Source organism: Macaca thibetana, chromosome 6, assembly GCF_024542745.1.
Source record: "Macaca thibetana thibetana isolate TM-01 chromosome 6, ASM2454274v1, whole genome shotgun sequence".
NCBI classification, from domain to species: domain Eukaryota; kingdom Metazoa; phylum Chordata; class Mammalia; order Primates; family Cercopithecidae; genus Macaca; species Macaca thibetana.
Window position 1 is genome coordinate 10,311,537 of NC_065583.1, and position 21,361 is coordinate 10,332,897.

General features: G+C 54.7%; 1 protein-coding gene across 1 annotated transcript in view; it reads right to left on the bottom strand.

Annotated features, from left to right (window-relative positions):
- The window catches only part of FGF18 (fibroblast growth factor 18), a 38,559-nt gene that overhangs the window by 11,498 nt on the left and 5,700 nt on the right, over positions 1–21,361 (bottom strand). Inside the window, exon 3 of the mRNA XM_050794356.1 lies at positions 9,912–10,092. Within this exon, the coding sequence (XP_050650313.1) occupies positions 9,912–10,092 (181 nt within the window). The remainder of the gene's footprint in view (positions 1–9,911; positions 10,093–21,361) is intronic.

Consider the following 21,361-nt stretch of genomic DNA (forward strand, 5'->3'; position numbering starts at 1 on the left):
GTAACAGGGGCTGACCTCAGGACTGCCTGCCTCTTTCTACTGGGGCCTGGGCTCCAGGGGAGAGGCCCCCAGCTCTGGAGGGACAGGCCTCCCAGCGCAACCCCCACTCCTCACCAGCCAGCACCACCAAAGGAAGGAAGCCCTGGTCTTGGCCTTTGCCTGAGCTGTCCAAAGGGCCTGGGGCAGAGGTTGCACCTCCACCCCGCCACGAGCCTCACCACCCCACCCCAGCATGAGGAGGGTCTGCGCCTGGCCGTCACGCCAGGGGAGCCAGAAGTCTGTTCTCTCCCCGACCGCAGCATGCGATGGAGTGACCTAGACTCCACTCAGCACATGACATCATGAGGAGGGAGCCGGGCCAGAATTATGTAAAGTCTTTGGGGAGTAATAGCAGCAGCAGTTCTCAGAGAGAGAGAGAGAGAGGGAGAGAGGAAACGAGACAGAGAGAGAGACACCACCCAGGCCAGGTCCTCAGCATCACGCACCCACTCCCATGACCCAAGCCCCCAGGATGCTGCTCTCAAGAGCTGTAAACCTCATCCGGGCTCAGGCACAGCTCCATTCGAGAGGCCTGCACCAGGCCAGGCAGAGGAGCTGATGACATTATCTCACCCTGCTCATCAGACTTCCTCATGGCCCTGGCCGGGCCACTGTCCCCTCCAGCCTGCACGATTCAACAGCCCCCTCCCCTTGCCATTCTCACCCCCATCCACCTCTCCTCCACACCACAGCCAGAGGAATCCTTTCAAAATATAAATTTGCCAGGCGCTGTGGCTCATGCCTGTAATCCTAGCACTTTGGGAGGCCGAGGCGGGTGGATCACCTGAGGTCAGAAGTTCAAACCCAGCCTGGCCAACATGATGAAACCCCATCTCTACCAAAAAAAAAAAATACAAAAATTAGCCGGTCTTGGTGGTGCACACCTGTAGTCCCAGCTACTCGGGAGGCTGAGGCAGGAGAATCACTTGAACCCAGGAGGCAGAGATTGCAGTGAGCAGAGATCATGCCATTGCACTCCAGCCTGGGCGACAGAGTGAGACTCCACCTCAAAAAATAAAATAAAAAATATATCAATTTAATTTTGTCCCTTCTCTGCTAAAGACCTCCTAGGGATCCCCAAGCCACATAGAAGAACATGTAAACTCTTCACTGGGACCCACAAAGGGCACACAGCCTGGCCCCTGTGGGCCAGCCCTGCCTCCCTGCCTTGTTGCTCCCCTCTAGCACACCAAGCATGCTCCTGCCACAGGGCCCCTGCACATGCCGTTCCTCTGCCTGGGGGCTGCTTTGCCCAGAGCTTCCAGAGTGGCTCCTCATCTCCTAGGTTGTGGCACAAATATTGCCCCTCAGAGAGGCCTTCCCAGACCATGATGTCTAATGCTGGCACCACCCTCCCCAGCCCAGCCCTACCCCATCCCCCTGCTCCATTTTCCTGAGAGCTCTTCTCCGAAACTCTTATTTTTATTGTCGGTCTCCACCCAGCAGAAAGTAAGCTCCACAAGGACAAGAACCTGTGTGTCTTATCACCACTCTGACTTCCAGTGCCTATCCCACGCCTGGCTCAGAGTGACCGACCGGCAAGCCAGTTTTAATAAGCTCATCAACAGCCTTGTGGTGTGGAGATGACTAACACCATTCACTGGCTAATGAAAACGAAATTCAGGGAGGTGAAGTGGCTTGCCTGACTCACATGGCTGGGAAGAGCAGGGTAAGGTCTGAGTCCAGTGTCTGATTTCACAGTCAATGCGCTTCACTACTGTGCACCTTCCTGGTGTGACTCTCGGTGCCACTTGCAGGAACCATGGGTTCCCACCCACCCATCCCCAGCCTCAGGGACACAGCAGAAAACCTTTTCCCTCTCTGGGCCAGATCTAGGTAACCTCTGAGGCCTCTTTCAGTTCTGCCCCACTGGAAAGTATCAGTAACTGACATTTCTTTAGAGTTTATGATGCGCCGGGCATTGTCCTAACTACCTTACACGCATTATCTCATTTAATCCTTACCACCATCCTAGAAGGTTTGAACTATTGTTATTATCCCCAATTTACAGGTGAGAAAACCAAGTCCCACAGTCACACAGTGATAGAGCTGAGATCCCAGCCCAGGCAGTCCGACCCAGAAGTCTTGGGCTTTGCCTGTCTACCCCAGCCCTCACTTCTCAGAGGCCCCAGCCCCTTTCCTGAGGAGCGAGTGAGTGAACAGTGAAGGAGGCAGGAGGATCTTCTCTTTGGCCCCACTTTCTTTGGGCAGCAGTTAGTGGACGGGGATGTCCACCTTCCCTCAGCTCCACTTCCAAATGACTTTGAGGAAGGAGGGAGCCCCTAGGGTCACCCTGAGAAAGATACCTTTGATATCGGGAGAGGGGGAAGCCCTCAGGACCACCCAGGGCTGGGATGCGACCACAGCCAGAGAGAGGCAAGGCAGGTTTCAGAGCTGATCAAGAGGAGAAAAGGCTGCATGAAACAAGAGGAATACAAAAAGGGAAACCCCGGGCCACAGCTGCCCGAGAAGGAGGGCCCACAGAGCCTGTCTCCCCAGGGCTCCACACAGAGCAGGAGCCCAGAGGCCAACCAGGGCTGGGGCCAAGGAGAGTGGTGTAAAGAAAAAGGGCTCAAAGGCTCTGCTCCCTTCTCCAGCATCCAGAGAGGAGAGCAGCAAAGGGGAAAGAGCGCAGGAAGGGAGCTGGAGAGAAAACTTTCTACAAAAAACTCACGTTGTCTCTTCCCACTTTAATACCTGCAGCAAAAATGACTAAATAATGATGGTAACAGTGACTAGTTATCTGAGCATCTACCATGTGTCAGGCAATGTTAAGTGTGAATGAGGGGTGGTGGCTCAAGCCTGAAACCCCAGCACTTTGGGAGGCCAAGGCAGGCAGATCACCTGAGGTCAGGAGTTCGAGACCAGCCTGACCAACGTGGTGAAACCCTGTCTCTAATAAAAATACAAAAATTAGCTGGGTGTGGTGGTGCGTGCCTGTAATCCCAGCTACTCGGGAGGCTAAGGCAGGAGAATCACCTGAACCTGGGAGGCGGAGGTTGCAGTGAGCCGAGATTGCACCACTGCACTCCAGCCTGGGCAATAGGGCAAGACTACATCTTTAAAAAAAAAAAAAAAAAAAAAAAAAAAGAGTGTGAATGTGGAATATTTCATTTGATCGTCACAACAGCCCTATGAGATAGGAACCATTACTCCATTTTACAGACGAAGAAACTAAGTCAGTTATGCAGATAAGTTAAAAGGACCCGATTTGAACGCAGGCAGAGCAAGGCCAGAGCCAGTTTGAGACAGATGGAGATTCCGACCGAGGGACGCAGGCAGTGGGAGCAGACATTACGCAGGCTGGTGATGACAGAAAGGGGAAGTGGCATTGACTGATTGATTGATTGCTTGACTAATCCCAGTGTGCTTCCCCAGCCGGGTTTCCCAGAGGGTGATCCGGGGCCTTGCTGTGAAGACTTTGGGTTTGAAGGGTGGGAAACAGCAGGGAAAGACTCAGAGAGGCAGCCAGAGGCCTGGAGAGAGACACAGCACAGAGACAGAGCTGAATCCCACAGACACAGGGGACAAGACCCAAAGAGGCGGAACCCAAGGAACAAAGCTGGAGGGTGAGTTTGTTTTCCCCAAGCCTGGGGTAAAGTCCCCGAGACCCGCAAGAGCAGCAGAGGAGCTGGGAGCCAGTGAGGGGCTGGGCCCCCGGTCCGGGGCCCTGCGAGGGCTGGACGGTAGCTGACCAACTGCAAAGATCCCAGTGCTGACGCAGCTGCTGGCTGCTCTCCAGGCGTCTTCCCCCAGTGAAGAACCATCCTCACTACAGACAGCACTGAGGGGTCACCCTGAGTCAGCCCTCCCTCCTTCCCCACTGAAGGCAGACCAGGTCTTGAGAGAGGGAGAGAGAGGCGGAGTTGGAGGAGAAGGTATCCTTGCTGGAGTCGCTTCCCCGTCCACTGTAACACACACACCCATGCACACACACACAGACTGCTGTATATGGTCTTTTCTCAAAGGTGCCCACAGTTCTCTTTCTCCATATGGACACACCAGAAAGTCGGGGGGAAAAATCAGTAGGGTTCATCGGGAGCTCTATTTAACCCTAGCTGTAGCTCTAGTGCCGCCATGTCAGTCAGGGGGTTGGTGAGGTGTGGATGGTCCTCCCTGGGGATAGAAGTTGTGGGACATGAGCTCAGAGGGGCAGGGGTTTAGGTGGAGATAGGAAGTTCCATTCCCAGCTGGGAGAGCTCCTGAAGAAAGCTGGGTCTGATGATCGCCCTATCCCCATTGCACAGTGCAAGGTTGGCTGGATAGAAAGGAAGAGTGGTGGGAAAGGAGGGAGGGAGCACTGATTTGCCAAGTACCTACTGTGCACTGAGATCTGTGCCAAACAGAAAGAAGCCCCTTTGCCCCAATGCGCCAGGGGAAATGATATCTGCCACGCACCCCGACACACACAGACGTCAACCGTACATTCACTTGCTCAAGCATACACTGAGAGCGTCTTCGTGGTTGGCCCTGTGTACTGGGGATGCAGGAGTGAACAAGACAGACAAAACCTCCACCCTCCAGGAGTTTACACTCTAAACACGGGAGACAGATAGTGGGTAACTAAATATATAACAGAAGGTCAGATAGTGACAAGTGCTAGGAAGTGGGGACAGAGCTGGGAACTCTCTGATAAGGCGACAATAGTACAGAAGCCTGAGTGGGTGAGGGAGCAGGCCAGGGGGATATCTGGGAGAAGAGCATTCTCAGGACAGCAAATACAGAGGCCCTCAGATGGACAGCGCTAGGGCGTTTACAGGATGCCCGGAAGGCTGCTGTGGCTGCGGCCACGTGAGCAAGGAGCTGAGGCAGAGCCTGAGGCTGCCACAGGATCAGGAGCCAGGCACACCAGGCCTGCAAGCTGACTCAAGGACATGAGTGTTACTCGAAGTGAGACGAGCACCTCTGCGCTGTGGAGGAACTCGCTCACATTTTGGGATGTGCGTGGAAAATGGACCGTGGGGGCTCAACTCTGAGACTAGGGGTCCCTGCTACGTCAGCCACCCAACCAGTCCAAAGGACCTCTGGCAACTACCGGAACGAGGGAAATAGGGAGGAGAGGACCTCCTCCCAGCTCCACCAACAACTCAGCAATAGCCCTGAAGCCCCCACCTTCCTCCCTGCGTGAGCCACTGAGGGCAGCCCCCGGTTCCACTTTGAATTGCCCGTACATATTTTATGCATCCTTCTGGCCGCCTTTAAAGGGGCCCTGCTCTCTGCCAGGCCTTGTGATGGACATGGCGACATGGCAAAGAGCAAGACAAGGTCACTCCCTCCAAGGAGCTCACACTCTCACAGGGCACCAGCCATGTCAACAGATAGTTCCACCGCAGCAGGACCCTTGTTGGGACAAGGGCGAGCACAGGGGCTCCGGGGCTCTGCACCCAGCCCGGGGGCTCAGGGAAGCATCTGCACGGGGGCCGCTGACTCCCTGCGAAGCTGGAATCACAGACTCACCCCATGCCTGAGCTGGAGGAAGCCGCAGAGTACCAGCTGCATACCCTTTACCCCACCCACATTACAGGTGGGGAAACTGAGGCTCAGGGAGAGAACGGGTGGGCTCACAGTCATGTGGAAAGTTCATAGCCTAGGTTCTTCCTACTCAAAGTCAGCCTCTAGTAAGGAACAGGGGGCCCTAGACTGAAGGCTCCTTGATGACTGGGACGAGGCATGTCACTCACCACGGCAGCCGCCTCCCCTGGTGCTTGTGCTTGGTAATTTATGTTGAATGAATAAGTGAGTGAGGGGAGACACACCCAATCAGGGGAGCCAAAGGCCCTCCTCCCTCATGGGGCAGACCTTGCTGCTGGGAATCACTGGAGGACGCCTCCTCTACCTGCATCTAACCTGCCAGGGTCCCGCTGACAGCAAACAGGAGCACCGCTTCTTCTTCCCTCAGGTCCTTTCTGGAAGCCTCTGGAGCCAGTACCTGATGGCAGCTCCTCACCCGAGCCCACGACAGCACCACCGCCCCACACACCCACAGTAAGGAGGTCAGGTGGTGATTATTAATACTGGTTTAATGATCACATAATCTTTGAGCAAAAGATTCTCCCATTTCAATTTCCCTGTTTGTAGAAGAGGAAACAGGATCAGAAAGGCTAACTCAGATCCACGGTCTCCCACTCGAAAGTGGTGGAGCCAAGATTCAAATCCCATTGGATTCCCGAGTTGACAAGCTCAGTCCTCCAAATACCATCTCCCTGGCTAGCAGGGCCCCTGTGCTGGCCTGCCCAGGGTTATTCTGGGCGACGTCAGTCTGGAGGCTGGCCGACGGCAAAATGGGGTTTTTTCAATCATTTTTTTTCTCAGAGAAATCTTTTTTCAAATAAAATCAGGCAGGAATATCCAATCATAAGGTTTCATAAACTTTAAAAGCAGAGTTGCCCCAGAAACTCCCCCATGCTGGAGTCTCCCTGCGTGTGGGCTCAGCTGGCCCCTCCTTCTGAGGAGTTGGTGCCTCCCCCTCTGGTCACATCCCAGGCTTAGGAACATCCACCTTGAGGGCAGGTGGAGGGGGCCTTCTCCTCCCCACTTGGCAGATAAAGAAATTAAGCCCAGACATGGAGGCTCTTCCCCAGCTCTGCAGGATGCTCAGCGGCAGAGCTGCGGCTGGAACTCAGTGTCCTGCTTCTCATTCCAGTGGTGTTCTTTGACTGGCAACTGCCTGCAGGACAGAGTGTCCAGCACCAAGGGCAAGAAGAGGGGGGGCTGATATTAAGACAGGTGGGCAGGATGTCCCTGCCCCACAACCTCCCACCTGCCAGATATTCAACTACCTAAGTCTCCAGCCCTCTGGCCAGCTGTGCTCTCCCTCCAGAACCCAAAGCAAGGCTGAGAAGGTCCCTTATTCCTGGAGCAGCCCACTCTCTGAGCCCCTCAAGCTTTTCGGTACTGGGAAAGCTTTAGGGGGCCACAGGGAGACCCTCTTGCAGAATACCAAGGTGCGGAAGACCCACTGACATCTAAGCAGATTTCACTGAAGGACCACCCACTGCTGTGCAGCAGGCCAAGAGCCCCTGAGCAGGGCACCCAGACCCTCGTGCCCACCCACAGAGCCGGCGCCTCAGGATTCTGGCCTTTACAGAGGCAAATCTGAGTTTCTGAGTGTCCGTGTGATTCCAGATTCCAGGTGTTTACAGGGATGTATCCGTGGTGTTTGCTGAGACTCTGAGACTGCATGTTATCAAATCACACGATTCTGACAAAGTGTGTGGTACATCTCAGACTGCATCATTCTCAGTGGGAGCAGGTTCCTCAACAGAACTGTCCTGGGCGCCCTGGCCGCCCTCCCCCTGAGACAAGGCGGGCCCCTAATGCAGGGCAGCCCCACCCTCCTGCCCCGGCTTGGCCACATAAATCACCCTCCCAATAATATTTGTATTGATGATCTAGATTGGAAGCCTCAGTTGGCTCCATTGTCTCACTTCCTCTCCCCGGGCTCACAGCTGGGGTCCCTTGGCCTCATCTGTGTCTCTAATGTGGCATTTAAATGGAGCAGCAGCAGCAAGGCCCTGCACTGCCCTGGGTGTCGGGGGGTGGGAGGAGTACAGAAACATATTCCTTGAGAGAGGATCATAAAATCTTAGAAAGTGTGGTGCTGGCAGAGAAGCCAAGAAGGCCTAGTCCCTAGGTCCTGGAAGTGCCGCCCACTGGCCCCACCCAGGCGCTTGTCAGATGCAGCAACTCGGGCCCCGCCCCCGAGACCCACTGAACCAACACGGGCATTTGGACAGGATCCCTTTGTGGTCACACGCATGTTACACTTAAGAAGCATGGCGGGGCGCAGCGGATCATGCCTGTAATCCCAGCACTTTGGGAGGTCAAGGCGGGTGGGTCACCTGAGGTCAAGAGTTCGAGACCACCCTGGCCAACACAGCGAAACCCCGTCTCTATTAAAACTACAAAAATTAGCTGGGCGTGGTGGCGGATGCCTGTAGTCCCAGCTTCTCGGGAGGCTGAGGCAGGAGAATCGCTTGAACCCGGGAGGCAGAAGTTGCAGTGCGCTGAGATCGTGCCACTACACTCTCCAGCCTGGGCAACACAGCAAGAGTCTGTCTCAAAAAAAAAAAAAGAGAGAAGAAGAAGAAGCACTGCTTTAGCCCAACCATTGCATCATGCAGAAGAGAAACCAAGGCCCAGAGAAGGCAAAGGGCTTGTCTGAAGTCACACAGCAGGAAAGATTCTCTGAGTTCCCAGTTCAGGCAGAGGGAATGAGAGGGCGAGTTGCTTCTGGGGTGAGGGGCCGGCCATTTCCGGGCTCCCCTCCCTCTCGAGCTCCCGCCTCCTGTCTCAGGGTGTGGACAGATGGTTCAGACCAGAGTCTGACCCCCCTGTACTCTCCCAGCCTGGAGGGGCCAATGAGAGCTCTGGGGACTCCCCAGAAGGGCACCTCCTCCCGCCACGGCCAGCCAGCTGCCCCTTCTGGCAGCAACTGGACAGCAGATCCCAGGGAAAACCACCACCTGGGTCAGCCCAGCACAGCCAGGCGTCTGTGGAGGGGGGCACGAGGGATGGGAGGCCCCATAGAGGCGGCCAGCAGAGGGCCTGGGAGAGGTGGGGAGGAGGGAAGCTGTGGTCCGAAGAAGGGAGGCAGAGCTGGTGGGGAGGGGGACAGAGAGGTGGACAGAAACAAAACAGGGAACGGGGAAGAGCCGGGAAAGGAAGAAGGGGAAAGAGAGTGGAAAGGGAGCAGAGGTGGTGAAGAGTGATGTCGGGGAGAAGGGAGGCAGCTGGTCCGGAGGTGCACAAGCCCAGTGTGGCCCAGCCCTACCCAGCCTGGCCTGGCCTGGCCCAGCCCCCAGTGACGGTGCAGCTGCCACACTTGGGCCCTACTATGAGGTCAGTCCTGCCCCGGGGCTGAGGGAAAATAAATGGTGTCCAAGATAAAAGGTCCAAGAAATTATTTGTCTTGTTGTCATGTCCTGACTGCAACGGGCAGGGCTGGCAGGCAGGCGGGGCATCACCCCCAAAACACTCAGGCTGGCAGGTTTGGCCCCACACACAGGACCACAGCCCCAGATCCCCAGAACCTGGGCCTGAGAAGGCAGGAATGGGTGGGGGCAGGTGCTTTCCCAGTGAGTGGCAAGGACCAGGAGGCCTCGCAGCAGTCTCCGCTTTTCCTGCCTGGCAATTTTAAATAAATAATCTGTGTGGTATTTGCTCAGTGTCTGTCTAGGCCAGATACCCTCCAAGCTCTGGGAAGGCGGAGCGCTGCCTATTTCGCTCACTGCTGAGCACCTTTGTGGACCAGGGCCTTGAGATGTCTCACTCCTCCCAGCCATTGCAGAGGCAGCACAGGCAGGGGAGTGGGGAGAGCTCCCAAGTACTCCAGGAGGGTTGGGCAGTTCCAGGGTCAAGGGCAGGTCAACAGGACCATGGCCCAAGGTGTTACGCATGCCACGTATCACAGGTGCACAGGCTCAAGCTCAAAGCGCCCATATGCACACGTGCACATAACACACACACTAGGCTGATTTCCACCACCAGCAGCTTCCACAAAGCATCACCTAGAGGCTCCTGCCCCTTGAAGTGGCCGAACCTGGGGCTGGTGAGTGGTGGCATGGGAGCAGCCACCTGCTTTAGGCCATCCCAGGCAAGCCACTGATACCACAGCAAATGCCACTTAGGGGGCATTTACCAGCCAAAGATCTTCTCATTCACATCTTCAGTAAGTACGCCTGACAATGCTCTCAAGGATTCACTATTGCATCCCCATTTTCCATTTTACAGATCAGGAAACAGACCCAGAAAGGATCAGTGCCAGGTCCAAGATCACAGAGCCAGGACCAGCAGAGCTGGCATTTGAACTTGAGGTCTCTGAGGCCAGGAAGGACATGTATACGGGGTAGGAGAAGAGGGTTGGCACATACCATACTTGTCCCCATCCTCGCCGCGGGCACTGATCCTGCGGCCCAGGACCTGGATGTGTTTCCCACTGGTCCGGCTGTAGAGCTGGTACAGCCGCAGCTGCTTACGGCTCACATCGTCCCGAGCCCGCGTCTGGTTCTCCACGTGGATGCGGAAGTCCACGTTCTCCTCGGCAACCAGCACCTGGGCAGGGAAAGGGACATAATGAGCCACCCCAGATGTCCCAGACCCACTGCATGCAGGAGCCAGCCACGCTCACCACAAAGACCAAGGGCATGTCTACACCGGCTCTGAGCCAGGCCGTGGCACACACTGATAACAACCCCCTCACTACCCCCATTCAAAGACAAGGCAATGGGGGCTCTGAGAGGTGAGGCAAGTTGCCCAAGGTGGTCCAGCCAGAAAGTGGCAAAGCTAAGAATCAGGCCTAGGTCTATGTGACAACAAAGCTTCTCTTTCCACCACAGCCCCCAGTTAAAGCAAGAACAATTCTCGGTAAAGTGGTGGGGCAGAGCCCCTACCCTGATTCCATCCCGGGGTAGCTGTGAGGACTAAGTGAGCAAATGGGAAGAAAAGTACTCAAATCCATATGGAGACGGGTGAGGAACGAGAGGGGACAGAACGCTGCATCCATGGGGAAAGAGGAAGGCCTGGAGAGCCTCATCCGGGGAACCAACAGGCCAAGTCCTCTGTGACTTTGTCCCTTGCAGCTGATGCTGGGGTCTCCTCCCCACACCCTAAGGGTCCTCATGCTCGCTCCCACACCATTTGCCCACATCCTTAACTCCTCTGGTGAAGCCTTTGTTTTGCGTCTGCCACCAAAATTCCAGCTCCCTTGAGGCTTAGCTTGTGCCTGTCCACATCCTTCAGGAAGCCTTCTCTGGTTACACCAACACACACCGCGCTCATCTTCCTTCCCCTCTCATTGGGACGACTTGCACCTGCCTCCTCACTGGCCTTCTGCTTTCACTCTCGCCTTCTGGTAGTCTCTCTTTACCAAACCCAATCCCCTCTTCATACTCTCCGGGGCCTCCCATCACACTGTGGTGAAGGACTCCTCCAAGGCCTCAAGGCCTTGCAAGGCGAGCCCCTGAATGCTTTTCCACCTTCCTCTCCCACCACTCCCTCCCCACCAGCCACGCTGGCCACTGGCCACCTTGGCATGACTCTGGGCATTCCAAAATCAAAGCACACTCCTGCCCCAGGGCCTTTGTACTTGTTCTTCCCTCTGCTTTGATGCTCTTTCTCAGATCCTTACATTCTAACCCCTTGAGCTCACTCGGGTCTCTGCTCAAATGTCACCTCCTCATGCAGGCCTTCCTGGACCCCTTTCTGAAGCCACCTCCAGCTCTGACACTCTCCCTCCCCCCACCATGCTTTGTGCTTCTTTCCAGCACTTATCTGGGTTCTGTCTTTTGGCCCCAGTAGACTGGTAGCACCATCAAAAAAAAAAAAAAGAGAGAGAGAGAGAGAAAGAGAAAGCTGGAGCAGTGTCTCTCATTTGCCACTATATCCGCAGCACCTAACACGGTAGAAACTCAAACCCTTCTCGAATGGATGCATGAACAAATGTTGAAAAGGCCTGGAGTCCTGTTGTGCCATTTAGCATTGGGGCAGGGTCCCCTGTACCCTTCTGGTTGTATGCATGTCCTATCCCATGTCAGCCATAAGGCTGAGCCATTCCTGAAGCCCAGACAGCATTCTGGGTTTGTCCCCTGCGTGCCCACAAAGTCTATCACGATGCTAGGCACAAGGGACCCCCATTCCCACGCTGGCACAGCCCCACTCAGCCCATGGCAGAGCTCTTAGGACTCTGGCTGCCAAAACATCTGTCTCACCTCTCAGCTGTGAGCTCCCAAGGGCAGGCCTGTGTTTCCTTCATTTGCTACAGTAGGATCTCTGTCCCCAAGCAGACCTGCATGTATCTCCTGATCCTGGACTGGGCCCGCAGGTATGTCGGCAGGACCACATTGTTGAACCTTCACGATTGTCCTCAGGGCGGAAGCATCATCCCACATTACGGATGAGGAAACTGAGCAGTAACGCAGAATTAACCCCAGGCCTTGTGACCCCAAAGACTGTGTTTCCTGTGCCCCACCCCTGCAGGCAGCCCCAGGCCACTGCCTTGCAGGGCCCTGCCTGCCCCACCAGTGCCATCAGGAGCTGGCCCTGGGTTCAAAACCCAGGGTGTGCCACTCTCCAGCTAAGGAACCTTATGCAAGTTATTAAACTCTAGTGCCTGTTTCCTCGCCTATAAAATAGGGTGATGATAACAGCACCCTCCTCGTGAGTGGCTGTAAAGATTAAATATATAAAGCCATATATTAAGCGCTCAGAGCCGTGCCTGGCTCACTAGGGGTAACTAGTGGGAGAACACAAGGGAGTTTTTCACGGGGCTCTAGGTGAAGCCCTGCAAACCAGATTAGCATGTGGGAAGATGCTATTGCTTTTCATAGTCCTGACAACCATGCACCATGAGAACGCTTTTCACCCGCACTGAACGGATGCAGACACTATGGCCCAGAAAAGTTAAGTCCATTGCTCCAAACCACACAGCCCAGTGAGGCAGGGCCTGGCCTGCTGGCCCACCAAGTGTGCCCCCTCTTCACTTCCCCCTCCCCTCAGTGGCCACACACATCACCACTCCACCACTGGCAGCCCGGGTCTGATACCTGGGGCCCACCTCCTTCCACATCCTGCTGCTCAGGGACAGAAGAACTCCAGTGCCCCTGAGGCCCACACCTGGTGGGCATTTGTCCAGAAGATGCCCCACCCGTGGCCTTTGACCTTCCTGGAATGACTTCCGGAGGTGGCTAGCCCTGTCCCCTCCCCCAAGGGCAGGCCTCTGGCGTCCCCTCCCTGTCCTCCAACTCTCCTCCTGCTCACAGGAGACCTTATCGACCAGAGGTCAAACCAATCTCCTTCCCCCGGGTCCCCGAGGGGAGCTGCCCTGCCCCAGAAGCCGGCCTCCCATTAATGATTTTCTCCCTGGCCCACTGGACAGAGGCAGCGTGGGTGACCCAGGGTCAGCAGGGGCTATCGGGTGGCACTTCCCCAGGATGCGGGAGGGAACAATCCATCTTGCCCAGCTCTCACCATTGAAGCCCCACTCTGTGGCCAGATCAACTCCCAGGGAGGCGGCGGGGGGTGGCCTCTGGTTTGGAAACAAGGTCCGTTCTCCTGGAAAGGCAGGAGGCACCCCGGGCTTCCCAGGCAAGACCTCTGGAGGGTGTGACACCCCCCACCCCAAAGCCTTTCCTAGCCCCACCTCCCAGGCTGGGTGAGGGCCCCCAAACACTCTACTGCAATGGCTTATTGTCCCAAGTCCAGTGTGACTGGTTCATCCCTGAATCTCAGTTCTGCCCTCAGAAGGCAACCAGCAAACGCATGCCAAAAGGCTGAGGCCAAAAGCGAGGGAAACCTGGAGGCCAACATCAGCCCTCCCACTCACCAGCCAGAGTGCCCCACAGAGGGATGTGTTAAGGCAACTGACTGCTCAGCATTCCTCTGTTCCAGACACGCTGCTAAGAAGACCCCTAGGCCAGTCACGGTGGCTCAGCACTTTGGGAGGCCGAGGTGGGCGGATCGCTTGAGGCCAGGAGTTCAAGACCAGCTTGAGGAGTTCAACACCATCTTAACATACTGAAACCCTGTCTCTACTGAAAATACAAAAATTAGCCAGGTGTGGTGGTGCACGCCTGTAATCCCAGCTACCCAAGAGACTGAGGCCGGAAAATCACTTGAACCGGGGAGGCAGAGGTTGCTGTGAGCAGAGATCACACCACTGCACTCCAGCCTGGGTGACAGAGTGAGAATCTGTCTGAAATAAATAAATAAATAAATAAATAAATAAATAAATAAATAAATAAAATTTTAAAAATAAGAAGAAGAAGAAAATGACCCCTAGACATGGCACCTCAATGACCCGTGGAGGTGAGCACCAGTTAAAGCCCATTTCAAGGTCTGCAGCCAGAGTACATGCATAGTGGGGCTGCCTTGGGAACATCCACTTCTCCTGTGCTACTAGCCGGGTGGCAGATCACTTGGCTCGGTGCCCTGCAAGGGGGACCTATCTTCAAGGTCTTCCCACTACAGTCAGTGTTGCTGTCGGCCTGGCTAACACCCCTCCAGGCATACAATGATCAGGGGTGTTGAAAAGCTGCGGTTTGAAAAAAATCAAATTGTTGAAACTCTTTTTTTCTTTTTTGAGACTGAGTCTCACTCTGTCGCCCAGACTGGAATGAAGTGGCACAATCTCGGCTCACTGCAACCTCCACCTCCCAGGTTCACCTCACCTCCCTGATTCTCGTGCCTCAGCCTCCCCAAGTAGCTGGGATTACAGATGCCCACCACCACACCGGCTAATTTTTGTATTTTTGGTAGAGATGGGGTTTCACCATATTGGCCAGGCTGGTCTTGAACTCCTGACCTCAGGTGATCTGCCCGCCTCGGCCTCCCAAAGTGCTGGGATTACAGGTGTGAGCCACCATACCCAGCCTGCTGCAACTCTCAAAAGGAGAGAAGGGTTGGTGCATAAAGCAAGTCTTCGACGGAGACAAGGTGCCTTTTGTCATTCTACCTTGCCTGCCACGCCATGCACATGGATTATCTTTTGGGCCTAGGGTCCTCTTCAGCCTAAGATTCCAGTTGTCCCCAGCCCCTGCTTCCCCTGCCTCGAGGGCTTCCGTCCTGGTAGAAATCTTCACTCTTCCAATGAAGCAAACGCACAGAGGCAAGGAGGCCCCAAGAGGCTCAAATCCCTCCCCCAAGCCTGCCAAGGTCCCCCGGCCCTGGGGACAATCATGGGGCTCAGTGGCACAGAGCCCACCCACCTTCTGCCTTTGGTTCCATCCTCTCCCAGTGCAGCTCTTAACACAAAACGTGATGCCATGTCCCTGCCCGGGCTCCCTATTACCCGGGACAACAGCCAAGTGTCATCCTTACAATCAAGCCCCGTCTACCTTGCAAGCTTCCCCTCTTAGGCACCTTGGTAAGAACCTTCCACGGGGTGAAAAGAGGTTGAGGTGAGCCCCCAGCCTAGTGCCAGCTTCAGGGATCAACCAAGGTACCATCTCACACCAGGGCATCCAACAGCCTCCATCACTCCCTCTGGCCTGAAGACCTCAGCCTCTCCAGCCCACTCGTGGCTGAAAAGCATGTTTGGGATTTTCCTCTTTCTTCCTGGCCCCCCTTTCCACCTCCCACAAATGTGCATCACATCACACATCAGCTATGTACACACACCACACAGGCAACACTAACACGGCAACCAGCACTGACTGACCTTAGCTGTCACCTGGCTTCACCCTCAGTCAAGCAACTTATTTGACTTCTTTAGCTCTCAGTTTTCCCATCAGCAAAATGGGAACTGTTTACAATACGTATCTCAGAAAGAGATTATATTAGTAACAATCATGACTCTTTTTCCTTTAGTTTTGTTTTGTTTCTTAAACAGCCACTGTGTGTTGAGCACTTCCTCTGTGCTAAGAATCTCTTGAGGGACATCTTCGTATGTAATGCCCAGAACAACCCTATGACTTGCTACGATTTTTTTTTGAGACACAGTCTTACTCTGTTGCCCAGGCTGGAGTGCAATGGCGTGATCTCGGCTCGCTGCAATCTCTGCCACCCAGGTTCAAGCGAGTCTCCCGCCTCAGTCTCTGGAGTAGCTGGGATTACAGGCGCCTGCCACCATGCCTGGTGAATTTTTGTAGTTTTTAGTAGAGACGGGGTTTCACCATCTTGGCCAGGCTGGTCTTGAACTCCTGACCTCATGATCCACCCGCCTCGGCCTCCCAAAGTGCTGGGATTACAGGCGTGAGCCACTGCGTCCAACCTGGTACGATTATATCCCCATTTTACAGAGAGGGAAACTGAGGCTCAGAGAGGTTACAACACTTTTATGTCACAGAATTGGTGAGAAACTAAGATTCAAATCCAGCCCAGGCTCTCTCCTGCTTTGCCCTCACCTGCCACTGTTCTCCCTCCTCTTCCTCACCCACCTCCTTTCTACTTTTCCAGGATGACAACTGGTTCAGGCCACAGGCCACAGTTTGGGGGCAAGGAGGTTGGAATATTGTCCACAAAAAAGCTGAAGCCCTTAAGCCTTCTGCTCCCACTCAAGAGAGAGGGATGGGGCCCCACAGCCTCTCCCGCCCAGGTCCCCATCCTCTGATCCTTGAGGCTTCATGTAACCCATGCTCCTGTCTCCAGGCAACCTGCCCAGAAAGGGAAGGTTTCCCTGGTCCCAGGAGGGGCAGCCCCCAGACTTTCAGCCACATTCCACACCACCTGCCTCCTCCAGCAGCAGCAGCAGCAGCATCGGGCCAGCCAAGGCTTTCAGATCTTCTCCAAACTCTGGATTCAAACTGGAGACCTTCACTCCTCTCCAGCGAAAATGCAGTCTCCACTCTGGAGAAAAAATCCACTCTCTCCACCTGAAAATGCAGCTCCCCTAACTCTTCCTGGACTCTGGCCCAAGGGGCACTCTCTGGATTACTGTAATTGAGAGTGAAGCTCACATTGGCTCCCACTGGCTGGGCACCTGCCCCCATGCCAGGCCCATGTCCACTCCTCACACAACCTAAGCAGCCGAAACTATTACTATCTCTGTGTTCCAGGTGACAAAGGAAGACACAGAGAGGCCATGAGACTGGCCCAAATTGAACAGAAACTGACAGAGCCACAATCTGAACCCATCTCTGGATCTGAAGCCCATGAGTTTCCCATGGACGGAAAGGGGAGGAGGAAGGCTGGGCCCACCCTGAATCTGAGTGTGGCTCCAATGGGTGCCCCCACGTCCTCAACCCCAGGCTTCTGGCCTCTTGCCTGTCACACTCCGCACACCAACTCAGCCAGGACAGACAGTGATGCCGCAAAGGGCCCTTCCCCACCCCCCAGCCTGTCCATTAAGCTCCCAGGGCTATCAATGTATTGATTGGCGGGGCTGAGCCATCAGCAGGGGAGGGGGCGCTGCAGGATAGGGGGCTGGGCCTGAGGGTTGGCTTCCTCTCCCCATACATCAGCCTTCATGGTACAGATCGTCAATATGGGCCCCGCTGCTGCAGGCAGTCAACCCTGGAGCCATAAAGACGATGCCCTGTTCTCTCCCTCCCTTTCCTCTTCCCACCGATCCCTGTTTCAATTCCAGCTCTCTAAAGCCCCCGGGTAGGGAGAGTAGCCATCCATGCCCATGAGATAACAAACAAGCCCTTTATTCCAGCATTCAAAACCCACCACAGTCTTTTCCATCGCCCCCATTCCTGGGAATGGATGCGCCAGCCACCCCAGTCACGCGGAGGCTCACAGTGTCCTCTTCACCCAGTTTGTTCTTATTTGAAGATCTGAATGAAGCATCGACCCAGGCCAGACCCTCTTGCCCCAGAGTCTGGTTCCGGGCCTGTCATCAGAGTCCCCACTGCACCCTTGAGCTCTTGCTCTCCAGCACATACCCCCCGTTCTTCTCAAGTCTCCAAGGGCTAGGATAGGTGCTGGCCCTTGCTGTGCCCCAGCCCCTGGCACAGATGAGTGGGTGGGGGGAGTCAGTCTGGGTCCCCACCCCCAGAGAACCTCTCCGCCAAACCTCCACTCACTGACCCAACATTCCTCCAGCATGCCAGGTCTGTGCCAGGTGCCATGGTGCCTGCAGCACAGGTCAGACCTCCCTTTGACTTCCAAGAACCCGTGGGCTGGTGGACAAGCTGGCCTTGAGACACCCCAGAGTTGAATGCAGATACACAGCTCACGTTTACTCAACACTTATCATGAGCCAGGCGCTATGCCAAGTGCATCCCCCGGGCAGGGGGAACTCACCCTTCCAGCAACCCCGGGAGGGAGGTTCTGTCCTAATGCCTACAGGAATGATAAGTCACAGAGAGGCCAGTCAATCACTCAATCACATGGCCAACTGAAGCGTGCTGGGCCTGGAACCCATCCATCCCCGTGAGCCCTGCAGAGTGCCCTGGATCAAAGACAGTGGCCAAGTGCTATGCGATTGCAAGGCAGAAGGTGGGATGGGGATTGGGGGAAACAAGAGCTGCCCGAAGTATGTGCCATCTCTTCATGGAAGAAGAGCCTTGGATACCTTCTTCATTCCCCTCAAAACCAGTCCAGGCCCAGGTATGCAACAAGTGTCCCGTAAATGTTGGTGGATTGTTGATGATGAGCAGCACTATATTTAAGTGCCTACTACATGTCTGGTCATCAATTACTCCTACCAACAGGCCAGGGGAGTGGGATTAGTATCCTTAATTTGCCCATGGTGAGGAAGAGGAGACTCAGAGAGGTTAAGGGCCTTGCCCAAGGCCACACAGTCTTGAGTGGTAGAGTGGCAATTAAGTCCAGACTAAGTCCAAAGCCTGTGCTCCCAACTCAGACTGGAGGAGGCCTGATGCCACTGAGCCAAGAAACACGTCCTTTCTAGCTTTCTCTAGCACCCCATAGCATGTTATGTACCTAACACAGACAATATCATTGATTGAACAACTACTTTTACTCAATTATTCATGGAGTGTTTTGCCATTGTGCTAGCTACTCTGTGTGCAATATCCCACTTAGTTCTCACAATAACCCTTAAGAAGTAGGTATTTCTCTCTTTTTTTTTTTTTTTTTTCAGATGGAGTTTCGCTCTTGTTGTCTAGGCTGGAGTGCAGTGGCATGATCTTGGCTCACTGCAACCTCCGCCTCCCAGGTTCAAGCGATTCTCCTGTCTCAGCCTCCTGAGTAGCTGGGATCACAGGCACCCATTAAGCCCGGCTAATTTTTGGTATTTTTAGTAGGCACGGGGTTTCACCATGTTGGCCAGGCTGGTCTCGAACTCCTGACCTCAAGTGATCCGCCCATCTTGGCCTCCCAAAGTGCTGGGATTATAGGCGTGAGCTACTGCACCCGGCCAGAAACAGGTATTTCTCATGATCCTATTTTACAGATGGGGACACTGAGGTGTAGAAAATTGAAGGTTAAGGAATATTTGCTGAGCAGCTGCCAAGAAGCACAGCCAGGATGCAACCTAGGTTTCCCCTACGCCAAAGCCTACGCATTCAAGCATTACAGAAGCCACTGACCTCACCTCACTGATACCCAGGTGTGTAAATCAAAGCTCAGAGAGAGAGGTCAGTGAGCCTAGGCCAGAGCCAGGACTGGAACCCAGGTATTCAGGGATTCTTCTCTGTGGCCCACGTGGGGTTGTCTTTGGCCCCATCCTTGGCACAACAGCATTTTGAATGGCCTGAGGCCTTTTGCCACTGAGATGTCAGAGCAAACACACTGCTAGCAAGCCCGACCGAAGCCCAAGGGGCCTACTGACCTGCTGGGGTTTCAGAACAAATCCCCATGCTCAGGCCCAAAGTGCTGACAGCAGGCCCAAGCCCCTTCTTTTTTTTTTTTTTTTTTGAGACAGAGTCTCGCTCTGTCACCCAGGCTGGAGTACAGTGGCCGGATCCCAGCTCACTGCAAGCTCCGCCTCCTGGGTTTACACCATTATCCTGCCTCAGCCTCCCGGGTAGCTGGGACTACAGGCGCCTGCCATCTCACCCGGCTAGTTTTTTGTATTTTTTAGTAGAGACGGGGTTTCACTGTGTTAGCCAGGATGGTCTCGATCTCCTGACCTCATGATCTGCCCGTCTCAGCCTCCCAAAGTGCTGGGATTACAGGCTTGAGCCACCGTGCCCGGCTGGCCCAAGCCCCTTCTAAGGCCAGCCCTCCCCTCCATGCACTGCCACGGGGTCTTATGCATTAGAGAAGAGCTGACACAGCAAAAGCTAGGAGCATACAGAGGTTCCTCAGAGCAGCCCTCACCCACAGAAAAGAGAAATCAACACCTCCCTTCCCACAGTGACGACAAGACAGCAGCCCTGGGGAAGGACTCACTATACCTGCTGGGGGCGGGCAGGGGGCAAGGGAACCCTCCTAGAGTAAGAGGCATAGGAGCGTGGTCCGGACTACAAACAAGAGTTTGGATCATGCACTGTCCCTCCACAACTATCTGAGGCAGTAGGGACGGTTTCCTTGGTTGCTTTTTCCCATTGTACACATGCAGAAGCTGAGACCCAGGGAGGTTAAGTAACTTGCCCAAGGTCACACAGCAAAGAGAAGGCAGAGCCACACTCCAGAGCCCTCAGACAAGTAAGCTTGAGTCCTAGAGTCGGGCAGACCCAGAGCTGAATCCAGCTCTGCCTCTCTCTTGCTATGTGACCAAAAGCAGGTTACTTCATGCCCCGGTGCCTCTCTTTTTCTTCCTCTGTAGAATTCCCTAGATCCAGGCTGGTTGTGAGGCTTGACCTGGATAATGTGCAAAATCACATGGCGGGCCGGGCGTGGTGGCTCACGCCTGTAATCCCAGCACTTTGGGAGGCGGAAGCAGGCAGATCACGAGGTCAGGAGATCAAGACCATCCTGGCTAACACAGTGAAACCCTGTCTCTACTAAAAATACAAAAAATTAGGCCAGGCGCGGTGGCTCAAGCCTGTAATCCCAGCACTTTGGGAGGCCGAGACGGGCGGATCACAAGGTCAGGAGATCGAGACCATCCTGGCTAACACGGCGAAACCCCGTCTCTACTAAAAACACAAAAAATTAGCCGGGCGAGGTGGCGGCGCCTGTGGTCCCAGCTACTCGGGAGGCTGAGGCAGGAGAATGGCGGGAACCCGGGAGGCGGAGCTTGCAGTGAGCTGAGATCTGGCCACTGCACTCCAGCCTGGGCGACAGAGCGAGACTCCGTCTCAAAAAAAAAAAAAAAAAATACAAAAAATTAGCCGGGCGTGGTGGTGGGCGCCTATAGTCCCAGCTACTTGGGAGGCTGAAGCAAGAGATGACGTGAACCCAGGAGGCGGAGCTTGCAGTGAGCCGAGATCGCGCCACTGCACTCCAACCTGGGCGACAGAGTGAGACTCCGTCTCAAAAAACAAAACAAAACAAAACAAAAAAGCACACGGCAGCCGGGTGCGGTGGCTCACGCCTATAATCCCAGCACTTTGGGAGGCCGAGGCAGGTGGATCACCTGAGGTCAAGAGTTCAAGACCAGCCTGGCCAACATGGTTAAACTCCATCTCTACCAAAAACACAAAAATTACCCAGACGTGGTGGCATGCAGGCTGAGGCAGAAGGATTGCTTGAACCTGGGAGGCAGAGGTTGCAGTAAGCCGAGATTGCACCATTGCACTCCAGCCTGGGCATTAGAGCAAGACTCCATCTCAACAACAATAACAAAAAAAGCACTTGGTCTGTAGTGAGCGCACTATACCTGGTGGCCACCATGAATACTGTTGTTGTTTTTGGTGGCTTGAAGTGCCTGCACCCCAATTTTCCACACCCACAAGTCTCCTGCTAGAGGACTAGGTCAGAACCAAAAGGCCCTGCAGAAAATGGAAATCTCTTTCCGATTCCCCTCTAGTCTCCCTTTGGGGGTCCAGTGTGTCCTTGGAGCTGCCCAGGGCAGGGTAGAGGCTGCATCTGT